Source organism: Dipodomys ordii, unplaced genomic scaffold (genome assembly GCF_000151885.1).
Source record: "Dipodomys ordii isolate 6190 unplaced genomic scaffold, Dord_2.0 Scaffold37, whole genome shotgun sequence".
In the NCBI taxonomy this organism is placed as follows: Eukaryota; Metazoa; Chordata; class Mammalia; order Rodentia; family Heteromyidae; genus Dipodomys; species Dipodomys ordii.
This window is the reverse complement of record NW_012267253.1, coordinates 10,063,933-10,090,514: the sequence shown is the minus strand read 5'-3', so window position 1 is coordinate 10,090,514 and position 26,582 is coordinate 10,063,933. Positions and strand designations below refer to the sequence as shown.

Genomic DNA, 26,582 nt, shown 5'->3' with positions numbered 1-26,582 from the left:
GGAGCAAGGAAGTTAATAAAACCTTGTCAAGCAGAGGAATAAAATCAACTTAAGCACAATAATTTAGCCAAACAAAGATATGCAAAGATCTCAATAGCAATGGAGCAGAAAGACATGCTGGGAAAATTTAGTATCGGAATGCCGTTCCCTTAAAGTGATTTCTTAAAGCGATTGGAGGAAGGAGAACACTGCAATTGTGCAGATGACAAATGAAGTCTATTCATGTGACTTCTTTGTAAAGGTCACATTCAAAGCACAATACTGAATTTCCAGAACTATTTGAAAAGTGTTGAGATATGAGTTAGCTCTGTGACTTAGGGTCCTGCAAAAGTTATTTTAAGAAAAAGTTGTGATAAGGTTTACATTTAAACATCTCTTCTACTTCACATGCTTTATCACTTAGTAAGATATGGAAAGATGCTTTCCATACACATTTTAATGTGATATGTCCATACACATTTTAATGTGATATGTTTAGGTGGTTAAATTCAAACATACATAAATCCCTTAGGCATCTCATTCTTTCTGATGTTCCTATGTCAGTGAGTGGTACATCTCTTTGCAGATCTCTTTAGAGATCTGAAATCTAGCAGTGACATTTGATCTCTTTCTCTTCTTCTTCCCAATGGAAATCCTCACATTAACTCCATTTATGCATATTGTGAGTTTTGTGGGCTCTTTTTCTTGGTAGGATTACAAAGGAAATTGTGTTATTTTGAGATTCTACACCTTAAAATCTATATTATAGTACATGGAGGAGAGAGGTTGTTTTCCAAATTTATAAGAACATGGTAAGTGAGTGCAGAAATAAATATTGCTTAAAATAATAAAGTGGCAGAAACTCTTAAAAATATTTCTTGACACAAAATTTTCAGATTGCTTGGAAAACCAGTAATATCTTGTAGGAAATAAATTTCACTTTCCTATCGTAGAAAAAACCCTTCTGACTTGACAAAATTTGTTTCAGAGAGTGCTTATTTGGGTTTTGAAATAGTCTGAGTTCAGGTAAACCTATAACATATTTCTTTTAGAAATACTTTCTATATGCAGGAAAATGATTAGTCTTTGAATCTCATTTGTTCTATTTTGTTATTTTTACCTTAGCTCTTCCAGTGTGGTCTCCTTCATCTAAATGGTCACCTTCTCTGATAGAAAACATGAAAGTTTATTTCCTAGTGCTTATAATTTTATTTTACATACTGACATATACTACTTTTATTCTATTATTGATTGAAAGTATATGCTTACTGAATTTGCAAGAAAAAACCTATAAATGTATGTGATTGTATAAATATATACCAACATTTACTTCTAAATAACAAATATATATCAACAAAAATTAAAGTATTTTGTTTTATAACAAATTTGACTTTTGGAAAAATAAAATGCTAGATTTTCTAGTCATAGTACCTTTCTTTACTAACTTCACTGTCTTGATATGTTGACACTTTTTTAAAAAAGAGTTTTATTTCTGCCTTATGCTTCCTTTGAAGCTATGGAAAAAGTTACTGACATGGATTTCATGACATCTTTTCTTTATTATCTAACTTCTCCATAGTAATTTCTTAGTTACAGGTTAAGCACAGACACACTGATTCTAGCATATCAAATTGAATTATATGTATTTTATTTTGTCTAACACATCAGATGTTATCTGTGCAGTACCTAGTTTGGCATTCTAGGCTCCAAAGGTAGAACAAGCAAACTAGATAGAATGTTGCTGTAATTACAAATAATAAACTAGGCATGATTATTAACCTCTTTAATCCTGGCACTCTGAGAAGCTGAGGCAGAAAAATTATGAATACCAAGCCAGTGTGGGCTCCACAGCAAAATGCTATCTTAAAAACAAAGGAAAAGAAATAAAACAAAAATAAATACAAACTTAAGAGAGAATGTTATATATAGAATGTTCTCTACATTTATGTGTTTCTATTGATTGATATCACAAATTGGCAATGGATTATCATTACTATAGAAATTATATTTCTTATTGTTCTCTCTAGGTAGGTATTTATCAGGTATTACTATTAAATATGAATATTTATTTAGGACATGGAAATATTTTAAACAAAATACTAAGCTTCCTATTACCTCTTTTCTTACTTCCTATCAGAAAGAGGAGTTTCTCAGACTGACAGTGAAATACAGATGAAGAAAGACTATCCTAATTTTAATTTGACAGAGTTATTGCTGCTCTTTCTGAGATTGACTCGTTTCATGATAGAATAGAATGATTAATGGTTCAAGGAAAACAAAGGAAAATGCACTGAACAGTCAAGGAAGAGAAGGGAGGAGAGAAATTTAATTCAAAGGAAAAGCAGGGGATGTTTTAAGCTTTGGATTGATATATGTGAAATTACTGGACCTGTCAGTGGAATTGGTTGTGGCCAATATTATTTGCTGCATTATCTCTGCTAATAAACAGGTAATGAAGGTTGGGTCCTACATTCAAGAGAAGCTAACAGTTTGGTGGCTCAGACCTTTATGATATTTTTTATTGTGAAAATATTGTACAGACGGGTTACAATTACATGAGCAAGATAATGAGTACATTTCTTATCAAGCAGTGTAGCCTCCTTCTTTGTTTCCCCTTCTCATCCCATCCTTCCCCTACCCCTCTACCCAGCCCTCCTCCCCCCCCCCCACCAAAGTTGTAAAGTTTGTTTGGACATAACCACTTGTACGACTCATTGTTGCAATGGGCCCACCTGTATCCCTATTTATAAGATTTGTTTTTTTCCCTTCCCCGCCACAAATTATAACAACATCAAATACAGTGAAAGCAGGGGTTATACCGTGGGGGAGGGACATACAAAGCAACAAAGAAATAATCTTATAAATGTGTTAGAAACAATTGTATGAAAGAAAAAAACCATTTGAATACATATCTTAGGGTTCATTTCCCTAACATCAACTTAACTGACCTTTTCTGCTTGACTCAGACATATACTAGTTACTGCAAATAAGGGAAACCATGGGACCTATGTTTCTTTATGATTGTTATAAGGTCCTGGAAAAGACTGCTCCAGATTGTGAAACTAACTGATCTATCACTGAGAGTTTTTCTCAAAGGACCAGAGAAAAATACTTACCAATATAAGTTTGTTTAAATCATGTTTGGCATTCAAGCCCCAAGCACTTGGTGGATCTGTTACTTTTTCTGTGCTACCAGCTCCTAAATTACTTCCTTCACTTTGTTTTTCTGTTTGCTACTTTGTTTCTGAAAGGACCCCAGGACTGGCTTGGAGTTATAATCCCAGACCCCCTTGACCTTCCTCCTAACACACTTGGGTGAGAAATACCAGTTTACTATCAGGGGGTAATATGGCTTCTGTGGAAGGTTTTTTTTTTATGATAGGAAAACTTTAAAATCACTGTGGTAACAGGCAAATAAGTTTACCTCTGTGAGTAATCATAATTAGAGCCTCTCTGTCCATTTTTATTTTATTTTGGGAGAGAGGGATGAGGATGTTGAAAGGGGTGGTACTGAATAAGACATATTGCATTCATTAAACTGCTTTGTTCAATGGCAACTTCTTAAAAAGAATAAAAGAATTCTTGGCTGAATTGAGGTTGAAACACAGACATACACACACATACACAGAGACATACACAAACACACATACAAAGAGAGAGAGAAAGAGTATGAGAGATGTGTTATTAGTTGTTTTAAAGGTTACATAAACACTTTGCTTAAACACTAAATCCAGAAATTCATGTCTAACCAAAACTGTCAAACAGCCTTTCTCACTATTAATAGTAATTACAGGTTAAGAGTCTCTGAATTAGTATGCTGTTGAGCTCAGCCTAGAGTGACCATCTGAACACCAGCAAGAAGTGAGTAAGAGAACACAGGACAGAGAGTGCTGAGGACAGTGTAAGATGTGAGCTGGAACAATTGCCATAATTTTTGTCCATGGTTTCTTCGTCATTGCTTTGCCACATGGCTCATTTATCCTGCAAGGGAAATCGGGAAATATAGGTTTTTATCCAGATAGGTATCAGCTCCTTGAACTCTCAAGAGATTTGTAATTAAAACAGGTAAAATAAATAGCAGTGCACATCTATCACACACACATACACACACACAAAACAAAAAAATAAATAAAAATAAATAGTAATGGTCTAAATAACAGAAACATTTTGTAAGTGACTGGTTGGGTAGCCGGAAATTACTCAGGACAATTCAATGAGTTACTCAAGCACCAATATTTAGACAAATTGGCAGTTCATTCTTAGAAAGCAGAGTATTCCTGCTTTCTGCTCAGCTCTTTTGTTCTTTCAGTACTGCCCCAATACATCATTCTACCAATAACACTGAAGCACCCTACCTGCATTTAAACTCCCGTCTCCACTTACCACTTAACTGTTACATTTTAATGCTAAATAAGTCTCCTGGGTCACTGTGTTTTGGTCCGTGGCTTGTGAACCTAGCAGTTTGTCTCAGAATATTGTGAATTTGCAGAAAGCTCTCAATGTGGTGTTTTAATGCTTGCAAATTGCTTGCCAATTTAAAATGAGCTGCATCTAAACAGTAAGTAATTGCTTATGATAATGAGTGCAAACTAATTTACTAGAATATGTTAATATTCACAAAGCACTTTTATACTGCCTGCTGTTCCAAAAATACTGCTCTCTTGGTTCAGTGTAGCTTTTAGATGGCATTATTGTTACACATCTGACAGAAATCATCATTTCAGTATCATCTACCCAAAAGTCACATGACAAGGACTTCAATATTCTAAAGAAGGAACAGAAAGTAGTGTCATCCTTTGATTAATGATTTAGAATATTTGAGAAAAAAGGGAATTGAAGTCTTAATAATTAATTCTAATTAGTGATTGATGGTGGTAAGCAGACTATACTGAGTTGGAAATGGCCTCTCATTCCCATAAGAGACATAAAACTTAATTTAAATCACTTCAAAGACAGATGGCAGGCAAACTTCATTTGAATACAATAACCAATTTAAAATGAATTAAGCATTTTTAAATGACCCTAGATCGGAATGTTTTAAGTAGGAAGTTTATTTCATCCTCACTGTGCCCTCTGCCCTTTGTCCTGTAGATCTTTCTTCACATTTTCATAGATACTCTTTGTGGACTCTAGAGCTTAAAAACCTATGTTTCAAACCTGAAGGGTTTTTCAAGGTTGGGAAGGACCAGTGTTTTCAAGAATCTGATTTGCAGATTACATCCATCTCGTAATTTTAGCCTCGGGTGAGAGAATTTGTGAGCCACACACAAAATAAGAATGGTTTGACAATTATTTGTTCCAGATCTAATTTGGTACTTGAAAATGCGGTAACGTTTCAATCATTTTAATTTCAAAAACATCTCATAGGTAGTTACATATTTTCACATGGGATATATATATATATATGTATATATATACATATATATGTATATATATACATATATATATATAAAGATCTTGGTAAAGAATATATATATAAAGATCTTGGTAAAGAATCTTTTTTTGTTTTAGTCTATCACTTTCAAAGCTCATTTTCTTTGTTGATGATGTAAGAAAATGCACACCTGAGCAGTAGGTGAGGCACCTCCCACTTCTGGCCCCCCAAGATATAAAAGCTGCCTCCAAGGAGCCTGACAAAGCCATTTTCTCCCTTTCTCATGAGAACTTGGCCTTGTCAGCTCTGCTGGCAATAAATCTTTTCTTCTACTTGACTTCTGTTCACGCAGTCTTTTGGATTAATTTCTGCCTGGGTTACATTTTCCTTTCAGATTTGCTGGAATAAATTGTTAGGGGTTCAAACACTTCCATCCTTCCATTTTCCACTTTACAAATTCCCACAGTGACTTGCCAAAATGGCCCAACTTCCCAGGCTTTTTTCTTCCTCAAAACTGTTGTTATGAAAATATATTTATTGATACTTCATAGAATTGGCTAAATGTGATTCTTAATGTAATCTTTATAAACTATTTCAAAGTATTAGTTGATGGATGAATAAGCAAACAGAAGTTGTGTTTATCTTATTTTACTTTAATTAATGTAGCTGCTACTATTTTTTTCTACTAAGCTTATATCAGCACCAAAAAAAGAGAAATGATTTCCTTTCTCATGAAGATAGAGATATTTGTGAGATAGCAAAATATCATCAAGACACTATTAATCTGTCTTATGACATTATATTTTTTTCCTTTTAGACTGTATGTGACTCCTTGTTAAAAGAAAATTGCATTTCACAGTTTTTAATATAATGATATATTAGCATTTATCTAATCATTTTTTAATATTAACCTTGGTTAGTCCTAATTTAGTTTGTACTCTGTACTTATCTAGGGATTTAATTCAAGAAACAAAGAGAAAATACTGCACATTAAAAAGTGATTTCTCTTTATATAAGTGAATCTACTCTTTTAAAAATATATATGCCTTTTTTTACTATACTTCATCAAAATCCTGTCTACAAAATTACCTCTTAACTTTTCCAGAACTCTATTAAATGTTATTTGCCAAAAAGAAATGGGTGTTGTATCAAGAAACTAAGAAATTCCCTAGAATTCTTTAATGGGGAACATTTAGTTACCTTATACAAGATTCTTTATCTACTATGTTAGACAATGATTTAATCACTGAAGATCTTTGGACAGAAGAGTAATTAGAGATTTTATTTCCAAAACAAATTTGATATTGCCTTGTAATATAGATTTATATTAAGAAAAAACAGAACGGTACCAGATCAATTAAGATGAGTACTTATTACAAGATTTAAAGTCAAATGAAGCCCAATATGAGCCATGCAAGTATGGAAAAAAGATTCAAGAAGTACAATCTTATTTTAAGTGATGAGTATAGTTTTCTTTTACCACTACTATGTAGCACTCTACTATATACTCAATTAATTGTCAGTGAGAGTACAGGTGCTTTATTCTTGAATGGTTCTGTGATGCTGCCTTTCTGCTTTCCAGGAGCATTCTTGTGCTGCTTTATACTTCTGTCTTTGTACCGCTTTATTTGTTTGTGTTGGTCAAAATACATCATTCCTATCTCAATGGAAGTCTTTTTCTAGCACCTCATCAAAACATCTGACTTTTACCATTTCAAAACAGAGAGGTTTTGATTCACTGTCACTTTATGAGTGCAGTCTATTTTGTTTAGGTTACTCCTTTCATTATTCTCCCCCCTCTCTCTCAACCTCACCTGCCCCCTCAATTTTTCCAGTTATCTTCCATATATGTATCTTGCATATTATAGCCACATTAACCCATCCTTCCTGTCTCCATTCAGCTACAGCTTACCACCTTTCCTTGACCTCACCTCTCATCTGACACCTCAAGTTCCAGCTTCCTGGTATACATTTAGTTAAACTGCTTATTAGTTGTTAAAGAGAGTTACACTATTTGCAATTTCCCTTCCATATACCATACTTTATAAAATATATTTGTGCACATATGCATTTGACCAACTTTTCCATGTTACATATATTTGTAATTTGGATCTAACTTACATCTTACTGTCCTTGTTTTCTAGATCCATCCATGTTCCGGCAAATGAAATAATATAATTTTTTCTTGATGGAAAATATATATATACATATATAGACATCTGCATACATGTATATATATATATATTTCATATCCCCTCACCACAATTACATTGTTCTGTCTTTTGATTAATCTCTTATCACAACCACAATGAACACTCATTTCTATATATCCCAGTAATATATTAGACAATTTTTTATATATCTACAGTTTTCTTAAGCCTCTCTATGACACCATGGTCCCTTCTTAGGTTACAAACTAATAGAAGAATCTAGCTCACAGTGATCTGAATGAGTTCTAATCACAGTACTGAGTCAGCATATTGTGACTCAAGGCTCTGTTTCAACATGATTTTGAGAATAGAGATCATTTCATACACTTTTCAGTGATTTCTGTAATGATAAATGAACTAAAAAAAAGGATTATTGAGTAGCTGGTTTCTTGGATGGAATTTTTATTTTAATCAGTGTTGAAAATTTGAACAATTAAATTTTGAAATAAGTAAATTGAAGGGCATCACTGTACAAATGCAACTTCTAATTTTTTGATACTAATTTTAAGGATTTTCTAGGAACCTAGTACAACCTATTCAATCCTCTTCAAAACAAGATTTTTCTTAAAGAACCTAATAATGCAATTTGATTTCTTCTCTCTCTCTTGCTGTCTATAGCTGTAATGCAAATTGATTCCTGAAATACTTGCCAGAGACTTCTTAATAAAGTTCACTTATTGCTTGAGGGTGTCTTGTTTTAGAAGGGAAGATGTAAGCATTTAAAGTTCTAGGGATTATTGGCAGTGGGGTTGTTGTGAATTATTTTACTGTCTTTGTGAAATTTTCCTTAATCTGATTAGCAGAAGTTCTTATTTTTTGTTTTGTTTTGTTTTTTTTCCTCTCAATCACATAACTTAGACCTAGAGACTTTTATAAATTTTGGGAATCATATTAATCTTAGAAAAGTTTGTTTCACTTGACAAGTCAAACCATAGAAATTAACTGTTGCAGGGCAGGTGCGGGGAGGGGGGGACAATGTATTTGAGGAAAAAATAACAAGTGTTTGTTTTTAAGTATATTACAGATAGACTAGACTAGTAAATGAATTATTACTTACTGCACAGACTTTCTAAAATAGTGCCAATTAGCTTGAAAATAATTTCAAAACTTTGAATAACTAGAGTAATAACTAGAATAACTTGAATGACTAGAATAATTAGAGATAAGAGTCTCATGGGTGGGGCTGGGAAGGTGGCTCAGTGGTAGAGCACTTGCCTTGCATGCATGAGGCCCTGGGTTCAATTCCTCAGCACCACATAAGCAAAAAGAAAAAAGCTGGAAATGGCGCTGTGGCTCAAGTAGTAGAGTGCTAGCCTTGAGTTGAAGAGCTGAGGGACAGCGCCCAGGCCCAGAGTTCAGGCCCCACCACCAGACCACCCCCACCCCCCAGAAAAAAAAGAGTCTCATGGATATTCTTGTCTGGGCTGGCTTTGAACGTTGACCTTTTGAACATTGATCTCTGCCTCCTGAGTAGGTAAGTTTAGAAGTGTGAGCCTCCTGCACCAAGCTTTATTGATTATTTTCGCCTTTTGTTTTCAAGATTACTGTTAATTGTGATTTGAATATCATTATTTACAGTAGCGTAGTTATCAGTTTAAACAAGACGATGGCATGCCTCAATACCATTGCGGTGACACCTCACACACACAAGCTGTTCTGTCCAGCTTTTTATCTTTAATGTACACATCGATCCCTCTGAAAGGGCTGCATGTTTTAAGTTTTATTTTCCTTCCTCCTTTCACACTATTGGTCCTAATCAGAAAACCAAGAGAAAGAGTGGCTGATGAACATTTCATATTTTCATAGATTTCCTTCTAGAACAAAAAAGAGCAATTCATTGTAATGAATTTACTTCACATCAGCAACTGATTGCATAATCATATCTTTGTGTGATTCCAGTGAACGTTAAGTCGCATCTTTTGTTTGAATGGTTTTAGTTTGTGCAGTAGATCTGCTATGCTGTATGGATATTTCAGCCTTTTTTTATTCCATTAAAAGTTGGGAAATATTAATTGTTAATTGCAGAATGTCACTATTTGTGCTATTCCTGAACATATGTCAAGGATGTGGACAAGGGAGGTCACCCTTGCATCCATTTACATCCTAAAATATAACTTCAGGTGTCAGGGAAGGACAAACTTGTTTTTCGAAGACTGAATACTTTGTTTTCATTGAAGCATACTCTTCCCATAAATGTCAAGGTCAGGAAAAAAAATAATGATGCATTTATAAATCTGTATTCTTTCTAAGAGTATTTTGCTAGAAAAATGTATGAAAATATTTCACATTTCATGCTTCTATTAAAGAAAAGATTTGGACCAATAGATAAAGAAAAAAATTTATTGGCATACATAATTACTATTTAAATTATCTTCGAGAGAAATGATTCCTGACTCCATAGGAAATCACCATGATAGCATTTTGCTTTTCCATTTTCTTCCAAGTTTTATTTGATTGGAATTTCTTATTGAGTAAGCACACATCATTTATTTCACTTTCAACTGGTTGGTATCTTTGTTGGGCTAGGGCTGAATCTAGTATGGACTGGCTTACTAGAGAGGGTTCACTGTCCCACTTTTGTATCTTGTAGGAGTACTGTGAGATCTGGGTGTTCCAGCCTCTTTTTGATTCCTTGGGAAATTTGGAAATCATTATTAACACCCACTGAATCCTGGTGGTCCTTGTTAGTATATCAACCTATCTGACTCTGATGAGGTTCAAGAGGCTTTGCAATGAAGTCCAGCTAGGCTGATTGGTCTTTGGTGAAGTAATGTGGGTACCTGGTTCTGTATAGTGCCACTCTGAGGAAATTCAGCATGGAAACAGTGGCATCACAATTCTCACTTGCAAGTGAGCATTCCATTTAATAAAAGTTCAACAACTTTTTTTTTTAAGTATAGTAAGGTGCCTTATTTCAAAAAAGATTGGAGTTTTGCTGAAACACATAAGTTCCATATAAGAATTAACTTCCCATTGTTTTTTCCTAGTTCAAGTATCATCCTTAGCTATTTGTATAAGACTTACATTATAAGGTAATTATGTGAAATATCCCAAGTATTTTTACTTTGATCAAGAAAATCAGGCCAGGGTCTAAAACATTTCAGCCATATTTTAAGGGTTTATTTTTCTTTTTAAATGTGTCTCTTTCTTAAAGATATGTGATTATAAACTTAGCTTCATTCTCTATGTCCTCTTTTTTCTCTTTATTTGTGCTTGTCCTGGGGCTTGAATGACCTCAGGGTCTGGGCACAGCGCCTGAACTTTTTGTTTGCTCAAGGCTAGCACTATACTACTTGAGCCATAGCTCCACTTCTGGGCTTTTGGTAGCTAATTATGGCACCTAGCCTTTTTATCTGGTCAGAATTAATTTATCAGCACTACTAAGTCTACCTCTTCTATCACAAATGTCAAATTATGATATATGTACTCTTTATTTTCCTTTCCTTTTTCTCATATATTTGCAACTTTAGATACAAAGATTGGCTCAAGGATAATTGGTTATTTCTTAATATTGGTGTCATTAGCTTTTAGATTTGGAGTTGATTACATATTAACAGGTAGGAATTTATCTTAATCTTATTATTTTAATATCTTCTAATAAAATACAAGTTTACTTAAGTTTTTATTATTCTTGTATATAAAATTTTAAGGAATGGAAAAATAGTTAAAATAGTACTAGTTTAAAAATAGTAAAATAGCAAAAGTAGCAGTAAAAATAATAGTGTTTATTTTCATGAAACAATTCCTTTTTATAGTGCACAAAATTTATAATTTAGAAAGACACTGAAATGCAATAGGTTGTTGCTTTAGTAACTTATATTTTTGTTTGTTTCACCAATTCAGATATTTTACATTACCTAAAAATTTTAGACAAACAAGGAGCTCTCTTAATCACAAATGAATTCTACTTAAGAATATTTCCACATAAGTGGAAAACGTTCAGAAAATTTAAATTTAATAATGTCATTTTGACACAGTTATATGAGGAATAAAAGCATCCCTTATTTGTAATTGTTTTAATTTCCATCTGACTGCCTGGTACACTTTCACTGGAAAAAGTGTTATATCCCTGTTACATTTAATAGAAACATAATGACTTGAGTGTTTCATGTTAGCTGCATGGTGACATTTGAAGAAATATATGTCTTTGAGGAAAAAAAAACTTTTATTCAAATACATCTTATATTCCATAAGCTAATCTTTTCAGAAGTTAATTATATTATTGTTCATATAGCAAGAATGCAGAGCCAGTCACTAATATACAGACCTATACATGCTGATTGGTTTTTGTTTTCAGAGAGACTCAATCCATTTGGGAGAATAGATTAGCTTTTGTAGGAGTAAAGTCAGGCTGAGGTAGAAATATTAAGGGGGAGGTGATGGTTGGTAAGAAAGAGATAGAGAGAAGAGTACTCTTTGGGTAAAGAATGTGCTCTAGAAAAGTAAAACATGTTTCTTATTAGCATACTACAGGTAGGGAAAACATTAGAAATTGAAGACCACACTGGACTTTTACAAACACTTATTGCATAGTAAAATACATTGTCACTGCTCACTTTATAGCTGGTGGGCTATGTTTGTTAACAAATTAAAATGAGTGAGATTCACGGAGCACTGATGGCTCAAGCTTATAGTGTGAATGACCCACGCTGAGATCTCAAGCTTACAGTCTAAACGACTCAGGCTGAGATCTGAGGATTCTAGTTCAAATCCATCCTGGGCAGAAAGATTTTTGAGACTCTTATCTCCAATTAGCCAGCAACAAACAAACAAACAAACAACTGGAAGTGGAGATGGTAGAGCACCCACCTTAAGTTGAAAAAAACCAAGCGAGATTGCAAGATGCTGAATTCAGAGTGAAAAGCACTTGCTGCACAGCTTTGCAGAGAGAGGACAGAAAACCACGTGAAGGTTGAGTTAGCCCTGCATTTAGTGATGTGCTGAATGCAAGATGAATTCGCAATAAATCTATTAGGAGTCACATCATCGATGGGATTTTATTTGCAGTATGAAAACCAGCCCCAATAACAAAGCCACACAAGCCACCACTCTCGCCTTCCTATTGATTAAAAGCATGAAGCAGTGATTGAGTTGTCATCACACATTTAATTCACCCATACATGCCTCTCTAAAGGTAAGATTTGAAAAAATCTAGTTTGCAGGTCTTTTTATTTTTGGTAGACTCGCTCATTTATTTAAGGTCAAGTGAAATTTTCTACTGTGTGCTACATCATTTTTACCATCTGGATTATTGATGAAGATGAATTGATACTCTTTCTCTCATGAAATTTCCATGTGATTTGATGAACTATATTATGATTGTCAATGAATAGTGAAGGGAAATAATAATTATTTATATAACATAATAGTAAAATAACATAATTGATAAAAGATGTAATAAAATAATAATTGCTTTATATCAATTAAAGTACTAAGCCATAAGATAAAAAAACTGAAAAGATGAATAGAAACTGTGATAGAGGAAGATTCTTCTTAAAACTATCAATGTGAACATAACTAAAATACAGTTAATTATTCTCATTTTTTTCTCATTTTTTGTATTACAATAAAATGAAAAGGTTGTGATGTTACTTTATATTTTTATGGTACACATACTTGCACACAAAAACCCACCTCTTCCCTGTGCTTTGTTGGTCACTTACCATGATGAGAGCTAAAGTATTACTGTGTAATATCTCATTTAATCCTGGCAGCGATTCAATAAGACAATTTGCTAGCTCCATTTAATTCAGATAATTAGAAGCACAAAATTTAGCATAAATAACTAGGTTAGAGAATAGATAGCAAAGGGTATAGTTAGAATTGAAGTCCAGGGATGTCCGAGGTCAGAGTTCTATTGTAAATCTTGAAAGGCCTCTGCTACAGAAAGTCTATTGTGACCTTGATTCCTAGAACAATGTAAGATCAGGTAGATTTTGACTCTTTTAGACAATTGACTGTATTTGATTATGAGAAATAATGTTTTGGCTGGATGGAAGGAATGATTTAAGAATATAGAAAAATTTGTCAAGTATGACACTGAGCAGTTTAAAATAAATAAATAAACCAGATGCCTGTGGAGGTAGATAGAAGAAACCTATGGTAATACCAAACCTCTAATTTATTTGTGTATTATGAAATTGTTTTGAGTATATTGATGTGTATACTTAGTATACAGGGAAAAGACTCATCTATCCAGATGTATTTAGCTAAAAGGACACCAGAAAAAAAAGAAGCGTAACTTAAATCATTGTAAAGAATGATTAGTTAGCAGTCTGGTAGTTACTATATATTGAAAACAGCAAATTCAAGAAATGGAGATCAAGAGAATTACAATTTCAGGGCAAAGAGTTACCAGGACCCCAATTCAACCAATAAACTGGATGTGGGAGTTTACTTTTGTAATCCTAGCTTATAAGAGTATAACTAGTTAGGTCATGGTCTAACTTATTCCTAGAAAAATGCAGAGATTCTATAAAAAGAAATAAAGCCAAGAGGTATAGGCATGGCACAAATGGTATAGTAACTGCCTTGTAATGCTTGGTTAAAACTTTGAGAAAGTGAAATGATAACGAAATTAAATTTCAAGTAATGATATCTGTCTTGTCATGTATTTTTGCAAGTCTGGAATTTGAACTCAAGCCCTTGAACCCTCACTTGGCTTTCTTGGTCCTAGTTGGCACTCTACCATTTGATCTGTATTTCCAGAATGACTTTTTGCTAGTTATTTGGATACCAAGTCTTGCAGATTTTTCTGCCTGGACTCACTTTGAATGACAATTCTCTGATCTTAACCTTCTAGATAGCTAGGATTGCAAGCATGAGCTTGTCCCATATATCTTACTGAAAATATAAACCTTTAAATTATTATCACATGCCTAAGAAATTAGAAACATAGTTCCAGAAGTGAAGGTAATATCAGTATAACTATCTTAAATGCTTTGTCATTTTTACATGCATAGGTTATGTTTATTTGTTTCACACGATTGTGAGGTGAAAGGAGATTGTAAGAATATGAAGGATAAATGTCACCATATGGATATGAAGCATTGGAATATCATAACAGCTGACCTTGACATTCAGACTGGCAGGTCCAGTGAACTTCATCTGGATTATCTTATTATAATAAGCACAGGAGTCTGAATATTAGCTTTGATATCAGCCTAGCCTAACAACCTCAACTCTTATAGCTAAATTTTCTCAAGTATTTTTAATGGGAGAAATATTATCCTACCTTGTATGTAACAGTCGGAAAGAGTTGGAAAATAATCATGCCAGTGGTGAGTATAGATGAAGATAATTGTTTACATACTGCTTCTCTGTGTTCTGTTAGAAAGCATCAGAAATCTTAGATATAGTTGATATCATATACTGTTAAATAGTAAAATAGTAAATAGTATCTCTACTTTGGAACATTTTTTTCTTATTTCTCATGAAATACATAGCCATAGAGAAAAAAGTTATTTTAAAGGAGAAACATAAATGAATCATGAAGTATTAGCATACAGAGACAACAACTACTTTTGAAAAAGAAATCTTTTTATGTAACATATTTTATGACAAATACTTTATCAAAATGATTAATATTTAATTATCTGTAAGAAATGAGAAGTGAAAAAATACTTACCAAATAGGACTTGCTTCTTAATATCATAGGAGAAGAATAAGCATCGAACGATGCTCTGCAAAATTTTACATTTTTAATGCACAGTCTACAAATTCTGAATCTTGCTTATTTGCAAACTAATTGATACTTTTCTTTATCTTTATCTTTATCTTTCCTTGTGTGAATGAGATAAATTAATTTCATTGATTGGTATTCAACAAAATTAGTAGAATAGCCCTCTACCAGATTTTTTCATAATCAATATTCTGGTTTATCACTTTTACACTGTTGACCTCTGACATGTTTATTGGGACAGATTTACATACCAAGAGCTCTTATAACCTCAAATTATTATGTACATATTTCAGAAGATTTTGAAAATTCTCAAGAGCTTATGAAAATAAATGTCTAAGATAGAAAATGAAGATTGGTTGTCCCCTCAAAAGAGCATAAAATCAATCCACTATTTAATTAAATACACACAAACATGAGAGGCAGTCAACTTCATTTAATTGGCAAATTGTTATTCATAAAAACTTGATGCACTGTTATCTTCAGACCATATTGTTCTATGCACATTTACATATATTACTAATAATAGAAGCTCTTTTCCTATTAAAAAAAATGATGTTTTGCAGTCTAACAATTAATGTTGCTCTTTTCCATGTTTTATACATGGTAGAGTTATCCAGAGAAGCAGAACCAAAGTGGAGTACCTCTATGCACACACAGCCTCTTACAAGGAGACCGGGGAAAGCTGGCGGTATAGTGGCCTGAGAACCAGAGAGCCAATAGTGTAAAATTTGTTTGGTTCTGAAGGCTTGAGAATCAGGATCCAAAAAAGTCATGCTCTTCATTAAACAGTCAGACAGAAAAAAAAAAGAAGGAAAACCCAACTTCCCTCCAATTTTGTTCTGCTCAGACCCTCAAAGGAATTTAACTGATGACCACTCAACAGTGGATGGAGCAATCTGGTTTACTCAGACCAATACAAATGCTAATTTCATCCAACGGTGTCCTAACAGAAAAGCCTAGAAATAATATATCACCAGCTACTTGGGCATTGGATTGGTCCAGTCAAGTTAACATAATATGGTACTCACAGTAGGTACTCAGTAAATACACATTGGGAGGTAAAGGGGAGGGGAATATACACATTGCCATTTTTTGTTATTCAAAGGCTATTCCTTCCTTTATAGATTCTCCCTAAGGCCTGTCTGGGCTTATTAACTACATGTTTCTGTAATCACTTTTAGTTTGGAGGTATCTCTCCTTTCGGTTCTCTAGAGGAAAAACTTGTGACTCAAAGATTTTCCTTCATTGTATTCAGTGAGAGAGAGATGCTAGCAAAGCAATGACAATCAATAATATAAAAGTTTATTGAACTGGATGCTGAGTGATGTCATTAGAAACAAAACTCTTTAAATTAGGATGAGTGATTTCCTGGTATCATTATCATACAGCAAAGCTTGAGCACTGGCAGAATCAGACCCTGTGTGACATTTTCTTCAGTGTTGTGAAACTAGTAGTACTCACTTCCTGGTGCTGAGGAATCAGAGGGTGGATCAGGTGAGACTTTTCACAATAGCCACTAGATGTTGCTTGTTAAATAAGACCTGACTTCAATAGATTGAACCTATTATCTGTATTGCCTCTACCTGACTACTGGAGCTTATGGATGTCCATTCATTATTTATCATCTGTCACATGTAAATAAACACTTCCCCCATAAAAAATTTGTTCTGCTATACTGAATGACCCTGTCAGATCTACATGTAGCTTTTGTTGCAAAAACAAGTTGATAAATGTTTCTGCTGCTTTTTGGAAGCCTTCAGTCAGTTTCCTACTGGCTGAACTATTTCTTCAAAAGTGGCAGGAAGAAATAAAGCCCTATTACATAGCATGCTTGTCCAGCTCACTGGAAAAATCTTGCCATAATCTACAGTTTGTTCTCAAACACCTGCTGGTAGATTTAATGAGTATATTAAGATTGAACTGCTTCTCTATTTATCTTAAAACAATTCAGTTCTCTTTTGAGCAAGTTCGATAGAAATCTATTACTTGCTTTACTGTATATCTGTGTCTAAAGTCAGTATTTGAGTGGTATGTCCACATGATAAACACAAGAAAATATAGGCTGGAAATATTTGGGACTAACTGATGGTGTTTTTGTTTGTGTTTTACAGCTGGGACAACGTATATCTTTAGCAAAGGTGGTGGACAAATCACGTATAAATGGCCTCCAAATGACCGGCCAAGCACAAGAGCAGACAGACTGGCCATAGGGTTTAGCACTGTTCAGAAAGAAGCTGTATTGGTACGAGTGGACAGCTCTTCAGGCCTGGGTGATTACCTAGAACTGCATATAGTAAGTACTCTTTAAATACATCTAGGCATTTACTTTGGACATTATGTTTGCTGTTAACCTTTTATATGTAACTTATAATGTTGCATCCTTAAAGCCTCCCACCCTGCCTTGGAGACCAGCAGAAGATATATACCATAGAAAAGAGGAGTACTATCTAGAGATAATAAAACTTCAGATTTATTACTGTTACCCACTACTTTACAATTGGGGAAAAAATTCTTTTTGAGCAGGAATTTCTCTCAATTTTGTGTTCATGAAATCTTTTTTGGAGTACTTTTAGTGCCTTTTGGCATATTTGCCAAATTAATAAAATAGTTTATTGCTCAATGAATAGTATACCATCTGGCTAGAAGCAGGAAGTTATGATACTAGTGACATACAAAGATCTGGTTTCAGAGTTCTGATTCCTTTTCTTGCCAGAGAGAAAAATTAGACAACATTACATGAAGCCCAAGCAAAGAAGGGAAACTTTAACAGTATTTGGAGATGTGAAAGAAAATTACCCAAAATAATGCTGTTTCTAGGATATTTTGTGTCAAGGAAATGGTATGGATTCGTACCATTTCTGGCCTATGAGCATTCTTTTGCTTTAAGTTCTAAAACTCCCATAACAATTTACTTGGAAGATAGTAAAAGGCAAACATTAGTTATGAATGAAAAATGTCCTTGTCTTCTTAAAGCTGCTTAATGGACTATAAATAGTTCAGTCTCTTTTGTTATCCCTACATTCAATAATTACCAATGATTTTGATTGTAACTTTCTCATGTTCCTGTATTACTGGCAAAGAAACACACACAGTATTTCATTGTTCAGAGATAGTACATTTTACTAACACAACAAAATAGCACACATCATAGGACTTGTGGTATAAGTTACTGGTAACACCTGTCTACCCTGCCTGTGCCAGGCCCTGGGCTCAACTCATAGCACCATTAAAAATCAAACATAAAAGCTGTAGTGTTCTTCTCATCACTGTTCTTCATCTGAAGTGTTCATCCTCTAAAAGTTTCTGAAGCACTTAATTCTCTCCATCCTCGTTTGTTTTTAAGTTTAGCTTATCTCTCCTATATCTTGTCCTAAGGTAAGATTGGTTTTGTGTTTTTATTTATAAGTTGTCTCTTGAGTAGTTCTCAGGCCTTAAAGGAAATGTAAGTCATCAGGTTCTTTTCTGGTAAAAGTTGGCTTTTGGGCACCACTCCTATATAATTCGGAAAGCCACTTGTTACCAAAATACACTAATAGACTTTCACACAGTTTTAATTCTCAAAGATTTTATTAACTTATCTTCCTACCCTATCTTTTACATTAAATTCCTTAAATTTTCAATAAGCTGAAGGGTTTAAGGGGCGGAGAAGCTGTCACTGACTACAGGTGCTGATTTCATTGCCTCTTGTGAAAACAAACAAACAACAGCAACAAAAAACCTCAATACAACCATTATTGAACCATCATAAATTTTCCATTCAAAATGTAGTTGCCAAAATGGAAACAATGGGAAAGTAATTTCGGCTTCCTTTCAGACAATCAAAATGGAAAGCATTTGGACTTTTATGGCATCATAAATAAATGATCAGTTGAGATAAACTTAACTAGTATGGTACAGTAAAAAATCTTTTAAGAGTAATCTCAGCTTTCAAAATACATTTGTTCAGTTCTGATTTAGAAGCCTTACTAGTTCAAACAATAAATAAATATAAAAGAAAGAAAACCAAGAACATTTTCCTTCTAAAAGAAATTACTTATTGATCCATAACCAATTACACTTTTAGCCTGAGAAAAGGTCCCAACGATCACTCTCAGATCAAAAGGGCTCTGTCACTGATTACTCAAACAGCTGTGGTTGGTTTTGTGGTCAAAGGATTTTGGTGTGCACGAATGGCCATTTTTTTCCAACTCTGACCAGATATGGGCTGAGGGCCCTTATACAACTAAATAATTGGCTTTCTAGGAATCTGTACCAGCTCAGTGCCTTCCACAGCTCCCTGAGTGGAGGTGGAGTCTTGAAAGATAATCTGTCAGTGTGCCTTTTTCTTTCTGAATTTCCTTTCTAAGCCTCATCTAACCATTTGCTTTAGTGGTTTTCACTATACATTCTTGGTCTTGTATTTGAAATATCCAAAATCTCCCATTTTTAGAACTTGTCTTTAACAAGTTAGGTTCCTGGGATTCCCAAATACACTTTGTCAGCACTGTCTACTCTTGTATTAACTCAATCTTAGTTCCAATCTGTCCCAATAAAACTGTACTTTTCTCCCCTTATTTCTATTGCATACATTTTTAAAAAATCCACCCATTAGTGACTCACTAAGTCATTTGCACGGATACAATAATTTTTTCATGTTTCAACATACAATCAAAATTAACACAGGTAAGAATTTTTGTTTGTTTAGATTTTTAATACTGAGTTTACCTTTAATTCCTTCTTGTAACATTAAATACATGGAAAATGGAAAAGGAATTTAATTTTAAAGAACAAAAAAATTGGAGTTTTACAGAAAGGCAAAGAAAGGGAAGGAAAGTAAAGGGATATGTTTTAATCTACAAAAGTTATAAATTTTGCCTAACCATTAAACTGCCAGGGAAGACTTCAAAGTCAGTAAAGTATATAGTATGTATTGATCTCATTTAAATACATAATTTCCATCTCTAATTGATAGAGTGAAGCAATAAACAGCAAAGTTGATTACATTCATTAAAAGATGCTCCATTCTTGCTGAAATGTATGATGCTATTTCAACTAAGTAACTTCAAAAATCTGAATGGCAAGTAATTTCAATGAAGATTTGAATATTTGGTTTGGCTTATCCTCCCATTCTTCAGAGTTTGATTTCACTTGAAAATGTAATCACATTTAAATTTTGATTGAATGTGATCTTAAAAAGTATTACAACTTGGAATAAAAGGAGTATTGAATCAGGTGGCCTAGTTTTGATAGATCTTTTTGTTATAAATATAAATGGTTTCACTGTTAAGCTGAAAGCCCTATAGTACTAATTTTGAAATTGTCAGGGTTTATGAGATGAAGAGATAAGAAATATATGAAATGAAGATTAAGGAATTTCTCACAGTACTTAGAGGATAAGTAGTCAATAAAAGCTTTTCTGAAAGCATAACTGATTTAATTAAATATTGAAAATATTGCAGTTTAAGTTAACTGTGAACTCTCAACATAACCGTTGTCAATATAAAGTGACAGGCAATTTGGTTTCAATATAATTCTGAGAAAGTTATCTACCTTTTTGTTGATGGTATTGAAAGAGTTTAACACTTAACATTAGTATTTTTATTTATTGAAAGTTTGCATATTTTAACTGATGTTTTCTTAAGTCCTCAACTAAGAATTGATTACAGTAGTTGTTTAAAGAAAGTTTGGGGCAAAAATATTCAGTGAATTACTGATTGCCTCAGTTCAATAATTACTCATTTGTTGTAGCCAACTTCTGTCATGAATTGTTTTCTAGTTAGATAATAGCTGTCTATTACTTTCAAATAGAGACAGAATTCATGATGGCAAAGAATAGGTTTATAACAATGATAAATAACCATAAAAATAATATACAAATGTAGCCTGTTATAATTTCCTTCAGTTCAGGCTGGAAGCTTGGTCAGTAATATAAATATATATATCTATGTATAGATATATATATGCACCTATATACCTAATGCCCTAGGTCTATGTGAGGCTCTGTGCATAGAAATGAGCTGGCCACTCAGTATCTACTTTAATAAGTATTTGTTGCATAATTGAGGAATAAGTCTCCTGGCATCCTTACCACCCCATGGTTTAAATTTATTGCCAAACCAGCTTACTATTATTGCTTGGAAATTTTTAATCTTGGCATTCACTCATCTTTTTTTTGTAGTTCTAACTTTCTTATTTAGATATTATTTGTAAGAACAATGAACCGATGATAACTTTTAGAAGTAGTATACATGACATGGAAATTATAAAATGCTTTACCATAAGCATTTAAATTAGCAACCTTGAGGATTACTTAATATTGAAAAAAAATTCCTTAGAAATAATCAGCAAAATGTGAGCTGAATTTTCATTATATACTGAATTTTACCAATGGTGTCACTTCTAGAAAAACTTCTCTTATATATTAGTCTACTGACATTAATTGGAGATTACTAAGCACCTCTCTGATGTATAGAAGAAAGCCACATAAATGTGGGCTGATTCACTTCCATGACTATTAAAGGATGTGTTGGCCCTGACCAGAGGAAATGTCAAGGAGGATGGGGGAGAGGATGAGTAAGGAGTGCTCTTTGAAATCCTTTCATCTTGGGAGCATGAAAGAGCATTGCAAATTTGATTAGTGAATTGTTGTACATATTTGCCTTAAGTGTTTCTTCTTTGTACTCTGCTGGGACGGAAGCTATATTTTGGAGCCAAGCTCTTAATTGATTTTGATTTAGGGATATACCTTTTGATCAGCGGTTTTAGTATAAACTAGAAGCATAGTATATTTATAGTAAATATTACATATTCCCAAATAAAGGACCAAAATTAGTAATCTGTCACTTCTTTCTCATCTTTTTCTGACTTTATACATTTTGTGCTATTTATTTTATTACTCTAAGATTTAATGCATAAATGCCCTTTAAGGCCAGTAATTGTATATAGTACATATCAACGTAAACAAGATAAAACCTAATTATTCTCCCAAAAGCTTCTCTTCAATTGAAGTTGTTCTCTAGCTGAGTTTTTTTTAAGTAACAAATACCTTATTTGTAAGAATTTCATGTTATCACATATTGTTAAATATATTTTGGATGTATTTGGTGGCATAGAGTGGTCGTGCAAGGAAATTTTATTTTGATATATCCACATTCAGGTTGTTGTGTAATACTTCAATTTAACCTTGTAAATCGCCCTCAATAGAGATTTTGTGTGGTTTTGTTTTTCCTGGTTCTTCTATGAATTAGAGAGTATGTAAATTTGAACTTGGAAAGAAGGTAAAGTAATGAATTTTCTAAATGTGTTTTTAAAGCCTCTTGTCCAGTCTTCTGAGGTATGATAGAGTGATCTTTGGTAAAAATGTAAGAAGAGATGGTCACATTTCTTGTCTGAAGTGCTATCCAGATATCTTATGGTAATCTCTAGTTGGAAGGAGAGACCAGTTTCTTCCTTCATCATTTTCCTACAATTAGTAATTCCAAGTAGTCTTCTGCAATTGGGAATGTGTGCCATACTGAACTCTGACTATACTGGAAAAAACTAAGGCCAGGGGAAGTATTTGAAAGCAGAGAATCACATCAGGTGTTTAGAAGCAATGACTGTTGACCACAGCAATTTATACCATAGCTGACATTAGTTCAGTTCAAAAGGGCATACATAGTTGATGGGAAGGTATCCTTGTCGAAGTCCTTTGTGTGGAAGGTTATGTGCTCTTTGTCTTTGATAATTATTACCACACTGTCCTGGTTTTGTTTACCTTTTTTGTGTAGCTAGAGGCTGACATAGTAATTATAACTTTGATACTGACACCTTTCATAGAAGTTAATTCAGGTACTCCTTTCTAAATTACTTCTTTTCTTTAGTTCATCATTTAGTCTCTGAATGGTTTAGTGTCTCTGAAACTCTTCAGTAGACTTCTAGATTTCTAGTTGTTTTCTTTTTTTTTTTCCTTCTCTGAAATTCTGTTGCTGTGAGAATAAGTGAGAATCAATACAATGATTTCTACTTGTATCCCCTCGGTCACATGATTCTCAGCTGATGGTTAAGCTCCAGCCTCACCTTCTCAGTTAGCCTCTAATCTCTACTCTGAAGACTTTCTAATTTGTTTTATATGGCTTAATTATACTTCTTTGATCATGGTTAATTTACTAGAGTGCTTCTTTGATTATGTTATTCCTTTGTTAAAATACCTTGACACCTCCCAATTAAGTAGAGGAAAAGTGAAACTCTACATCTAAAATGTCATGCTTTTAGCATTCTGACCTCAATTTTTACCTTTCAGGTCCACTTGCCAGAATTTTCAACTTAGTTCTCCACTCCAGCAAAATGTGCTAATCCACTTTTGAAAAATGTGTTTCTTCTGTTTCTTTTTTTCCCCCCCGGTTATTTTCAATTCTTTCCAAAAGATTTCTTTCAATTCTCTCTCATGATCTAGATTTTTCTCAGCTATCAAGGTTTCTGTGCAATGGCTGAGTGTGGTCAGTATTGGCCCTGATCATTTCTAACCTCTTGTGCTAGCAGAAAGACTTTAATGCCCAGGATATTACCAAACTAGACAAAACCTTGCTCATAGACTTTGCTCCTTTCTATAATCACCACTTTTCCTGACCTATTGCTGCTCAGTGCCGCCAAAGCTTTTGTGCAGAATGGCCTAAAATCTGCTGTAATTTAATCAGTTATGAGTTGCCTTCATCAGCCCTCTTTCCTTGTATCAAGCTGCTAAAATGATGGATTGCTTTGTTAAAAAAATTTAAGTACTGTTTATAACACTGTTTCTTCTGTAGCTACTAACTTTTTAAGACATAAACCTCAAGCTCATTCAACACACTATAAATGTTCAGCCATTATGCACTTCATATTTTAGATAGTTAGTTCTTGCTGTGTAATAAATCTCCCCACAATCTAGCAGCTTACAATAGCAAATACTTATAGGCTTGTGATGATTTTCAGGAATCCAGCAGTATTTTAGCTAGATTAAGAGATTCTCAGGAGAAGTAATGGTTAAAAACTCCTGTGTTTTGAAAGTATTACTTGTTCAATCTTATAATCCACACTGACTCTATATATTCCAGAGAGAAATGATGAGCAACAGTTAAAGCATGTGTAAATGGGTTATTAAGAATGCAAGCTTTGCAGAAATCTAAACACAAGGTAGATGGCAAAGAGATGAAGATATTTCTAGTGGGTTAACAACTACTTTGAGAAATGCAAAATGATGCAGGATCATTTGCACACTGCTCAGGAATATGCCTTTTTATTGCACAAAATCACTGAAATCCATAAGCAAGATGAATGGCAGGAATGGATTTAAAAAAAATGAAACTCTATAGCAAACATGTCAGCCAAAGACTAAGAAACAAGAAGATGATGATATTATAAGTTAGAATCCTGTTAATGTTAATATTGCATTTGCCAGATTTGAGCAACTCATTTCAGCAAAGAATGAAAATAAACTAGGTGAATACGTTAGGGACTATGGAGGTAATGACAGGCATAAATAATCCAAACTATAAACTAGGAATAGAGGGCTAGAGATAATTTTCATGAGTCTGAGAAAAATCTTTTGATAAGAATGTATTTGGTGGGGACTAGAATGTCATGTGTGATGTCTTTTTTGGGGGGGGTTCGTGGGGCTTGAACTCTGGGCCTGGGCACTATCCCTGCACTCTTTAGCTCAAGGCTAGCACTTGAGCCACAGTGCTACTTCCAGTTTTCTAGTGGTTTATTAGAGATAAGAGTCTCATGGCCTCTCTTGCCTGGGCTGGCTTTGAACCACGATCCTCAGATCTCAGCCTCCTGAGTAGCTAGGATTACAGGCATGAGCCACAGATGACCATGTGTGATGTGTTTATGGGATCTTTTCCTATGGTGGTGTATTAGACCTAGAAATTATTACATTCACAGGGTAGAGGAGGCCTTTGCCTTCCTGGAGACCACTTGCATGAAGTGCTGAACAAAACATAGTTCTGACGAAAGAATTCTCAATTTCCCTGAGAGAATATATATGTTTCTGCAGAGACACCTTAATGAGGTCTTTCTTTCAAGAAAAGACACATCCTCTTCGACCTATCCCAGCAAGTCTTCTTGCTCAAGAATCGGCAGAAGTATAAGATAGGCAGACATTGTTTCTTGGTGAAAAATAAAAATGTAATTGATTATCAAAGCTTGGGCTATAAAAATGGCTCTCTTCCTAAAAATTTGCCCTGAATATTAGCAATCAAGTACTGACTGACTACTTTCCAAAATCCTTCACTCCTAAATTACATCAACCACTATAATTCTGTTTACAGCTGGTTACACAGTATTTCTACCTCGATGTATCATAGGTATCTGAAATTTACCACAGTGAAGAGCAAACTCATCATCACCCAAACAAATATCCTTCCATACAGTCCTACTCTAAAAACTTGACACATTTCCTCATACTTAAATTTTCTACCTAATAAGTTTTGTATAAAACCGGAGGGGTTATTCCTAACAAGTACTATCCAATGGAAATGTGATATGTATGCATGCTTTCTAGTAGTTATATTAAAAGTAAAATAAGATTGAGATTAATTTTACTAAGTAAAGTTGACTTTAATAATTTAACTCATCTAATCATTTTAACATGTAATATGTATAAATTATTAATACTATGCTTCTCAATTCAAAACTTTAAACTTTCCATGAAAAATGTTTTTATATTATAAACTAACAATGGTAGAGTTACATTTTAAACATACTGAAGTTTTCTACAATTGAATTTTCTATTTGCTGTAAATGTGTAGAAGACTCAATTAAAGTTAAATACATTTTAAATTCAGATCCTCCATCCCACTAGTCACATTTCAAGTCTTTACCTGGCTACTGCTTATGGTACTGAACAGTGTAGTTTTAGAATTTATCTGTTTGCTTTGTATCATTCTTATTGTCTTTGCTTGTACCTATGTGATGTCCATCTAGCTAATCTCTCTGCTTGAAGATCATCCTTTTACTAATCCCTCCTCCGCCTTGCCATTGTAATGATTGTAGTAAAATAAACATTTGGTATCTCAACCTCTGTGTTTAAATGTTTAGTTGTATTGTCTAGAAACCTCGTTTTTGTTCAAGAAACACTTGACTAACAACATTCACTGCTGTTCAGCCATATAGGCTGCTCCTCATTAAAAGACAAAAAACAAACAAAACAAAAAAACAATTCGGTAAGAGTAGGGTATAGATCTCTTCTTTCTACTAAAATCCCATCCATTTCTTCCCAGTGCTCTGCAAGTCTGTGTCTCAACTCCCACCCTCCCCAAATGGGTAACAAAGGAAAGGTTTTACTATGAAATGCTGATACTTGTACTTAAATGATTTTCTCTAGTTGACTAAATACTTC

At 33.7% G+C, this 26,582-nt stretch overlaps 1 protein-coding gene across 5 annotated transcripts in view; it reads left to right on the top strand.

Annotated features, from left to right (window-relative positions):
• Positions 1-26,582, top strand: part of Nrxn1 (neurexin 1) — a 1,024,002-nt gene that overhangs the window by 707,477 nt on the left and 289,943 nt on the right. For all 5 annotated transcript variants that reach the window (XM_013018013.1, XM_013018015.1, XM_013018014.1 and 2 more), the window contains one exon: positions 17,356-17,537. In XM_013018013.1, the coding sequence (XP_012873467.1) occupies positions 17,356-17,537 (182 nt within the window). The remainder of the gene's footprint in view (positions 1-17,355; positions 17,538-26,582) is intronic.